Genomic DNA, 8,004 nt, shown 5'->3' with positions numbered 1-8,004 from the left:
AGTATGTACCATTTTGGGTCAATTGTTAAAATTGAGAACTTAAGATTATTCTGCTTTGTTTCTTTCTTAGTTTATTTTTTAATTCTAAAGCTAGAGTTTTTTTCACCATGTTTGTTGGAATTTTCAGCATTTTTAATATTTTTTTCAGAATTACATTTATAACTTCTCTCCCCGAGTGCTGTCGAGCTTCAAACCTTCATTAAAATGTTAACCTTAATTTTTCGAGTTTTAAATTTTCATCAAATTTATGCATCTTTTAAGTTTTTGTTTTTTCATTTTTGAATTTGCAATTTTTACCAGGGATGGAGAATCTCTAAAATCGACATACACAGATATCGAAACTGTTAGCATACTATCGTATGATTCAGTTGGCAACGCCGCGCCCACCAACCAGCTGTTGATTTTATTTGATAGGGGAAAAATTGGGGGCGCATAAAATCGCATATTAAAGCGATTAAAATATTAGTTTGTAGTTTAATTTATTTTCAAGAGTTTGGTAAAATGGATGAGAGCGACACTTACGTGCACAGCGCCTACCAGGTGTCGATAATTCCAACGGATCTACATCACGAGGAAACTATAATCAGAGCAGCACAGTCGCTCGACTGCCTAAACAAAACAATCAACTCAATTTTTGGGCGTATCGATGCTCGGTTAGAAAGAAATGGTGCCAAGGTCCAGCAGATAAATGAGCGTGTCATGCGTGCGCAGGCGAAAATTAATGCCCTCGTTGGATCTAAAAAATCAATTAAAATCTTTGCGCCCGCTCGTTTCCCCGGCAGCGCGATTCTAGGCAACATACCGGCAACATTTCCGCCGGTGGTGGCACAGGAGCCAATGGATCCACCGCCGTCGTCGTTGGATCAACAGCAGCCTCGGCTGCGGAATCGTGACGATGAAGCAACCAGTGAACAGGAATCGGCTGCGGGTCTGGACTCCGTCAGCTTTCATGTGCGTGGTGAGGATCAGCTTGAGATGCCGCTGGTTATCGAGCGTCAAATGACTAATCGAACAGCCGGTTTGGGCTCGTTGCCAGCTGTCAAATCAATGCCCACCCTCATGCGTTTCAATTCCAATGAGTTTGCCTATACGGGCGGCCGAAACGGAACCATCGATCTAAATGCCTGGAAGCGCACACTGCCGCCACAGAGTTACAGACGAGCTGCTGCCCACAAGCCCAGGCCAATTGCATCCGAACTGCTGGCGCCGGCACCACATTCACTGGCCCATGGCACCACCAAACTGGCAACTCCGGCGGGAGATTTGCGTTACACTCCAGCTGCATTGGCAGCACCAGCCATTGATGTTCCTCTGGACTTGCCCGATTTGCCAGGCATCGCCAATGACCTGCAATATGAGCCGGTGGAGGAGCAAACTCCAATTGCGCCATCGCATCAGTTTGTTGATTTACCCGATTTACCTGGTTTGACAGAGCCGGAGATAAATATGGACGTGGATATCACGGTGCAAGCTTTAGCTGCCCAGACGCATACGGTGAGAAAAGTGCCGCAGATGCAGTCGATGAGTATGCCACCGCCAAGAACATTGGCACCACCGCCTCCACCGCCACCACCAACACTAGCACCGCCACGGCCACCTCCGCCGCCCCCACCTCAAATGGCCTTAAAGCTGCCCAATGATGACGTGATCAAACCATTATCGCCGTCTATTGAAACTCCACTGCACATACCACAATCTCGGGCACCACCAGCGCCGGATCCACGCTCTGAGCTCATGGCTGCCATACGTAACGCTGGCGGTGCCCTCGGTGGACGCTTACGTTCACCGGCAGCAGCGCCCGTCAACCTAGACGTAGTGGATACACAAAATACCCAAAACTCGAGTGGCGCAAGTCGCTCAAGGGCAGGCGGACCGGCAACTGGCGGGGATCTCATGGCGGATTTGCACAACAAGCTTATGCTGCGTCGCAAGGGCATCTCCGGCAGCCAGAATCCAGCGGAACAGTCGGGCAATCCCATAATGCAACAATTGTCCAAGTTAATCGAGTCACCAATGGAGAAGAGCAAAGGTTCCATGTCCAGCGATGAGGGCAATTCAGAGGAAGACGATGCTTGGGAGTAGTAGCACAACAATTAAATCCAAAATTGTTTCAACTAAGTGCCTTGCTTTAAGCATTAGTATAAATTATTAAATCATTATTAGGCAGATCGAGCATTAAAAACTTTGGCTTTTCTTTTTCAAGTGTTGGGCAACGTTACAAGTTTGTTTGATTTATCATCGCTGGTTATCGATACGGGCCACTTCGATAGACTTGAGTGCAGCCACATTTCAACGATGTCCACTGCTTCGCGAGATATTAATGATCTCTTTGACGATATAGTGCTTACCGAGGAAGAACACGCACGCCGTGGCTACGAGGAGGGCATCGCCGACGGCCGTGCTCAGGGTAATCAGGAAGGATATCAGCTGGGTTACGCTCAGGGCGTACAACTTGGTGAGGAACTGGGTGTCATATACGGCGAAGTGGTGGCCCAACAGCAGTTACCACATACGGACAAGGTTCTGCGAACACTGCAACAGCTGCGCACGCTAATCGAACAGTTTCCCCGCCACAACGATCCTGAGGCGGACATCATTGGCACTGTGGAGCTCATCCGCAACACGCATCGTCGATTGGGTGCCTTGCTGGGCACAAAGAAAGGAATTAACGGACCACAGAGTTCAGCCACAGAGGAACGCAAAGATTTCAGTTTCTAGAGGAATGGGGAGCGTGGGCGTGGCAGAGTTGAGGAGGTCACTTGATGGCTTGTTGACCTATCTGGAACCTCACTGGGATTTTGTCAACTGCCACATGGTCAACTACTTAACGGACGATCACTGGCAGCACTTTGTGCCCGAACCACTACGTTTAGAGCTAAACACTGCCAAAGACCTGAATCAGGCAATAGACACACTATTTTGGCGGTCGAATCGGCAGAGTCAACAGTTTCCCGCCTTTGCAAGTTTCCTGGCAGCAGGCGATCATCTGCGTCTGGAGAACTATGAGAAGCTATTGACTACAGTGGAGCAGTTAGAGCAACAACTGGCGACGTCAACGCACACTCAGCTGAGCATCAAGGAATTTATGAGCGCCAAAAAATGTCATGAGGTAGGCATCACATACAAAATGAAGTATATAAGAAACTGTCTCTAGCGTGATTTCCATTATTAGGTGGAGTTGACGGCGGCCCTTATAGATAAACTAGTTCAAAGCAAAAGTACCCCAAACTCGACTTCCTTTATTGTTGATGCTGGCGATGGAAAAGGTTATCTCTCATCCAGATTGGCGCTCCAGTATGGACATCGCGTGCTCGGCATTGATGCCAATACGACAAACACTGAAAATGCCTTATCACGCAATCGCAAGCTACAGGTAAGTCTTTTCTATAAAATAAATACATGTTTATTTCATTACTTTCGATACTTAATGATAAGTTTGCTTGCGACGTCTTGTACTGAGAATGGCGCCCATTGTAGCCCTGGTTTTTTAATCGCGCATTTCCCCCTCCTCATCGTCATCCTCCATGCCTTTAATATAGAGCACATTGTTGCAACGTATCAGCACTTCGCCAAGATTTCCAGTCACTGAACCCTCGATCACTTCCTCCGTGTTGGCCAGCTGCATGTTCATGTATCCGTCCACCGACACCAGAAAACCTTTGTATTCCTGTCCCCATTTCAGTTTTACGAGTACAGGTTTTCCAGTCAGACCATTCAGAAATGGTTTAGGATTAATTGGCATGCCAGCTGACATTTTGTTTGTTTATTTTTTGCAAGTTTTTGGAATGAATTTGTAAATTTGCGTTAAAAATGCCGGCTAAAACGTTTTTGCGTCGGGCAAGCAGAAGTAAGAAGAAGAGCATTTGACAGCTGAGAGACAGGGTTGTTCTTATAGATTTTTCAGTGTTGCAAGATGCATGCGCAGCAGATGTTATGATATTTCTATGCAATTTATCAACACTTTCTTTTTATTTAAACTAGCGCGCTTGGAACGGTTTAACGGAACGCGCTGAACTGCAGAGTCAAGGAATAATACCAGCACGTCGCGGCAAAAAATCAAACCAACAAGATGCATCTATAATTCCACCCTCTCTGGAAAATTACAAAACTACATCAAGGTTCATAACTACAGAACTGAACCTGAGTGATTTACTGACAGAGCACTTTGACCAGCAGTCCAATAACATATGCCTGACGGGCCTGCACACCTGTGGAAATCTTGCGTCCACCTGCTTACAGGTGTTCCATGCCCAGGACAACTGTCGCATCCTATGTAATGTCGGCTGTTGCTATCATTTATTGCGGGAACATTTCTCCCAGCAAGAGTTCTTTGGCAACAAGGCGTTAATGGATCAGCAAGTAGATTGTGGATTCCCACTAAGTTGCTATCTGCAGGAGCGAAAAGTAAGATTGGGTCGCAATGCAAGAATGCTTGCTGCCCAATCCATTGAACGCACCTTGGCGGCCAAGGAGTTGCCCAACATAACACTTTACTATCGGGCACTTCTCGAACTTTTGGTTTGTCGGCATGCCCCACACCTGAAAAACGAATTGCAGGTGGGCAAAGTTAAAAAATTTGACTCTTTTCCGGAATATGTTAAAAAGTGCGCAGATAAACTGAATGTACCTTGGTTGGCAACTGTAGAGGAAGAGGAACTGCTGTTGTTGCTGGAGAAACATGAAATAGATCGTCAATACTTGGAGCTCTTCTATCTGCTCCGTATGTCCTTTGCTCCTGTTCTGGAGAGTGTTATACTGTTGGATCGTCTGCTGTACCTCAAGGAGCTCGGCTATGAGCACAGCTATCTGATTGACTTGTTTGACGCGGTTATATCACCACGTCACTATGCAATTGTTGCTATCAAGCAATAGGCGCTAAATCTGGTTGAAATCTGGATTTTGACGTTTTACTGATTATCATTTAAATCAATTGAGAAACGTGCAATAGTCAATTTGTAAATATGTTTTTCGCAATGCAATAGTAACATCAATTTAAAAGAACAACTTTAAAGTTTATGACTGTCAGACACCCTATGATACCCGGTAAATTTATAATTTGACTTGTAACATTCTTTTGTAATTTGTGCGAAATATTAAAAATTTTCAAAAAAATAATGTAATTAGTTTTTATTGTCTTTGACAAGGTTTATTCATTTACTTAAAACAATTGTAATTAAAATTTTTTGTGAGTCTAAGTAACATACACTCATTTTATTAATCCAAAAACTTCTCATTCACAACGACATTGTATTTTTTAATCCCGTTTATTTCGTATATATGGTAATACATTGTATTTTAAAATGTTTATTGTTTTTATCTTTCTACTACACACGTGGATTGTGGAATACTTTCCAAGCATATTTCTGAACTCTTATTTTTATCTACATTTTCATATAATCTTGCTTAGCGCCTATCTTTTTATAATTAGTGTGTCAACAAGATTTTTGCTATAAATGGTCCCAGTTTTGAGTTAACTTTGCGGGTGCTTTGTAAGAAGCGAACATTGTCGGTCATACGCTCGCGATTCGATAATATTAAAGGTATATAATCTTGTCGGTTGTTTTAAATAAAGAAGTGAATAGAAAATATATAAAATGTATATTATAAAATGAAAACAAAGGAATTAATGTGTCTAGAGATTAATAGATAATAACGAATCTGTGAATAAGTAAAACATATTAGCCTCCAAACAAATTTCTTTTTTTATATATTTAAGAATTAATATTGAGTTTTGCATGAGAAACCTTTGGATTTTAAAGATTCTAATTGTTATAAATATAACATATTTTCTTCAGCTTTTAACATGATTATAACTGCAATACTTTTCCTGCTACTAACCGCATTGAGTGGCATCTACATGTGGTTTCAACGAAATCACAGCTACTGGAAGCGCAAAGGAATTCCTTATATAAAGCCTACTCCCATTTTGGGTAATACCTTGGCGGTGTTCCAGCAGAAGAGGTTTTTTGGCATGCATATCTCGGACATATACAGGGATCCCCGGATGGAGAATGAGGCTGTAGTAGGCATCTATGTGTTTAATAAGCCAGCTCTAGTTATTCGAGAGCCAGAACTCATTAAATCCGTGCTGATCAAGGATTTTAATCGTTTCACGAATCGGTATGCACGCTGTGATCCTCATGGCGATGTCCTTGGCTCAAATAATCTCTTTCTTGTGCGCAATCCTCAGTGGAAGGAGATTCGCACCAAATTGACGCCAGTTTTTACCAGCGGCAAACTCAAAGCTATGTATCCTCTGATGCAGGAGGTGAGTAATCCCTATGTGAACAATAAAGAACAGATCTAATGATTGCTCTTTTAGATATGCGCAGATTTGGAATCGCATTTGACAAAACATAATCCCGGCATGAATGTCCCTTATATCTCGGATATTAAAAGTGTTTGCTCGAGGTTCACAGCAGACTCGATTGCAACCATTGCCTTTGGTATTCGCGCTGACAGCTTGCAGAATCCGGATGCAGAGTTCCATACTCAGGGATGCAAGGTCTTAAAGCCAACGCTAATGCGCAGCAAGGATTTCTTTGTGGTCTTCTTTTTGCCAAAACTCGTGGCCCTCCTCCGTGCCAAGTTCTTCACAGACGAATATTCAAATTTCTTACGGAAGAGCATCAACCATGTGATGGCGGAACGGGAGCGGTCGTCCACCATACGCAATGATCTCATTGATGTATTGGTGGGACTGAGAAAAGAGGCAGCCCAGGATCCTACAAAGCCACATCTAGCCAAAAACAACGATTTTCTGGTTGCCCAGGCGAGTGTCTTCTTCACCGCTGGATTTGAGACTTCCTCATCGGCCATGAGCTTTGGTCTCCTGGAGCTGGCCAAACAGCCGGTCCTTCAGGATCGGTTGAGGCAGGAAATCAATGAAGCTCTGCTAAAGGACGGCGGCAAATTGACCTACGAGACAATTAATTCACTGGAATATCTCACCATGGTGGTGGATGAAATACTCCGCATGTATCCAGTGTTGCCCTTCCTCGATCGAGAGTACCAAGGCATCAAGGGTCAGCCGGATCTCTCCTTGGAACCCTACTACAACTACAAGTTGGAGACGGGCATTCCAGTCTTCATACCTGTCTATGGTCTCCAGCGTGATCCCAAGGTAGGTTATGGACACTAATCTCTAGACCTTATACTAATCGGTATTTTTATCAGTACTGGCCAAATCCGGATCACTTTGACCCTGAACGCTTCTCGCCTGAGAATCGCAAGTCGATTGTCGCCATGGCCTATCAGCCCTTTGGTCTGGGCCCTCACAACTGCATTGGCAGTCGAATTGGCCTGCTCCAGGCTAAGCTGGGACTGGTGCACTTCCTCAAGAATCACTATGTGCGCTGCTGTTCAAAGACTGTAAAGGATGTGGAATTCGATCCAAACACCTTTGTACTTCAACTGCATACGGGCCCCTTCTTGGAGATTATTCACGATGGACTTTACGATAATAAGGCTAAGATGCTCTAATTCTAATCTTGAGAATAATACAAATAAATATGCATATAAGTTAAGTCTTCTTAACGTTGAAGTTGAGAAATACTCTTAAATGCTTCAGCTTAATGTGAAATGTTTCATTCACCAACTTATCCGATAAACCTGAATGTATCTGCTTGCTTAGGTTGGATTGGGAGCCGTTAAGTCTGTTATTTTAAATGGCTTATCATAAGATTTATTTTTATATTTTCTAATTTCATAACTATATATGAGAGATGTAAACAACTGTCTGATTAACTAGACACAGATAAGAAGTACGTTGTATTATAATTTAATAGTTTTGTGTACGTTTTTGTTTGTGTTAAGTCCTCGTCTTTTTTCCACTCACAAAAAAAATGATAACCATTCTAAAATGGAATGGTTCTTGAAACTGTTAATAAAATATTTTATTGCGTGACAGCCACTCAAAGAATAAATATATACATGGAAATGTTGTTATTAAGTGCCTTTTCAAGATCGATTTAATTTAATAAATAAAAGTCGTTGAACTATAAC

General features: G+C 43.0%; 5 protein-coding genes across 5 annotated transcripts; 4 read left to right on the top strand and 1 right to left on the bottom strand.

Moving 5' to 3' along the window:
• Positions 1-407: 407 nt before the first annotated feature.
• On the top strand, positions 408-2,182 carry LOC117784040 (WASH complex subunit 1). The gene has a single exon (XM_034621637.1). The coding sequence runs from the start codon at positions 502-504 to the stop codon at positions 2,080-2,082; it is 1,581 nt and encodes a 526-aa protein (XP_034477528.1). The 5' UTR covers positions 408-501; the 3' UTR covers positions 2,083-2,182.
• Positions 2,183-2,260: 78 nt separating this feature from the next.
• On the top strand, positions 2,261-2,746 carry LOC117784044 (protein LTO1 homolog). The gene has a single exon (XM_034621642.1). The coding sequence runs from the start codon at positions 2,296-2,298 to the stop codon at positions 2,716-2,718; it is 423 nt and encodes a 140-aa protein (XP_034477533.1). The 5' UTR covers positions 2,261-2,295; the 3' UTR covers positions 2,719-2,746.
• On the top strand, positions 2,704-5,115 carry LOC117784043 (methyltransferase-like protein 25). Its single transcript, XM_034621641.1, has 3 exons — positions 2,704-3,109; positions 3,173-3,373; positions 3,982-5,115. Exons 1-3 carry the CDS (start codon positions 2,723-2,725, stop codon positions 4,870-4,872), a joined length of 1,479 nt encoding a protein of 492 aa, XP_034477532.1. The 5' UTR covers positions 2,704-2,722; the 3' UTR covers positions 4,873-5,115.
• On the bottom strand, positions 3,379-3,850 carry LOC117784045 (small nuclear ribonucleoprotein F). The gene has a single exon (XM_034621643.1). The coding sequence runs from the start codon at positions 3,752-3,754 to the stop codon at positions 3,488-3,490; it is 267 nt and encodes an 88-aa protein (XP_034477534.1). The 5' UTR covers positions 3,755-3,850; the 3' UTR covers positions 3,379-3,487.
• Positions 5,116-5,435: 320 nt separating the features above from the next.
• Positions 5,436-7,493, top strand: LOC117784041 (cytochrome P450 6g1-like). The gene is made up of 4 exons (XM_034621638.1): positions 5,436-5,540; positions 5,796-6,268; positions 6,323-7,123; positions 7,177-7,493. Exons 2-4 carry the CDS (start codon positions 5,804-5,806, stop codon positions 7,480-7,482), a joined length of 1,572 nt encoding a protein of 523 aa, XP_034477529.1. The 5' UTR covers positions 5,436-5,540; positions 5,796-5,803; the 3' UTR covers positions 7,483-7,493.
• The last annotated feature ends 511 nt before the right edge of the window (positions 7,494-8,004 follow it).

The sequence above is a fragment of the Drosophila innubila genome (assembly GCF_004354385.1).
Source record: "Drosophila innubila isolate TH190305 chromosome 2R unlocalized genomic scaffold, UK_Dinn_1.0 1_C_2R, whole genome shotgun sequence".
Lineage (NCBI taxonomy): Eukaryota > Metazoa > Arthropoda > Insecta > Diptera > Drosophilidae > Drosophila > Drosophila innubila.
This window is presented reverse-complemented; position numbering and strand designations above follow the sequence as displayed.

Coding starts and splice junctions, on each gene's coding strand:
- LOC117784040 (XM_034621637.1), top strand. CDS start 502: ATGGATGAGAGCGACACTTACGTGCACAGCGCCTACCAGGTGTCGATA.
- LOC117784044 (XM_034621642.1), top strand. CDS start 2,296: ATGTCCACTGCTTCGCGAGATATTAATGATCTCTTTGACGATATAGTG.
- LOC117784043 (XM_034621641.1), top strand. CDS start 2,723: ATGGGGAGCGTGGGCGTGGCAGAGTTGAGGAGGTCACTTGATGGCTTG. Junction 3,110..3,172: donor GCGCCAAAAAATGTCATGAG/GTAGGCATCACA, acceptor TTCCATTATTAG/GTGGAGTTGACGGCGGCCCT. Junction 3,374..3,981: donor CACGCAATCGCAAGCTACAG/GTAAGTCTTTTC, acceptor TATTTAAACTAG/CGCGCTTGGAACGGTTTAAC.
- LOC117784045 (XM_034621643.1), bottom strand. CDS start 3,754: ATGTCAGCTGGCATGCCAATTAATCCTAAACCATTTCTGAATGGTCTG.
- LOC117784041 (XM_034621638.1), top strand. CDS start 5,804: ATGATTATAACTGCAATACTTTTCCTGCTACTAACCGCATTGAGTGGC. Junction 6,269..6,322: donor TGTATCCTCTGATGCAGGAG/GTGAGTAATCCC, acceptor TTGCTCTTTTAG/ATATGCGCAGATTTGGAATC. Junction 7,124..7,176: donor GTCTCCAGCGTGATCCCAAG/GTAGGTTATGGA, acceptor TATTTTTATCAG/TACTGGCCAAATCCGGATCA.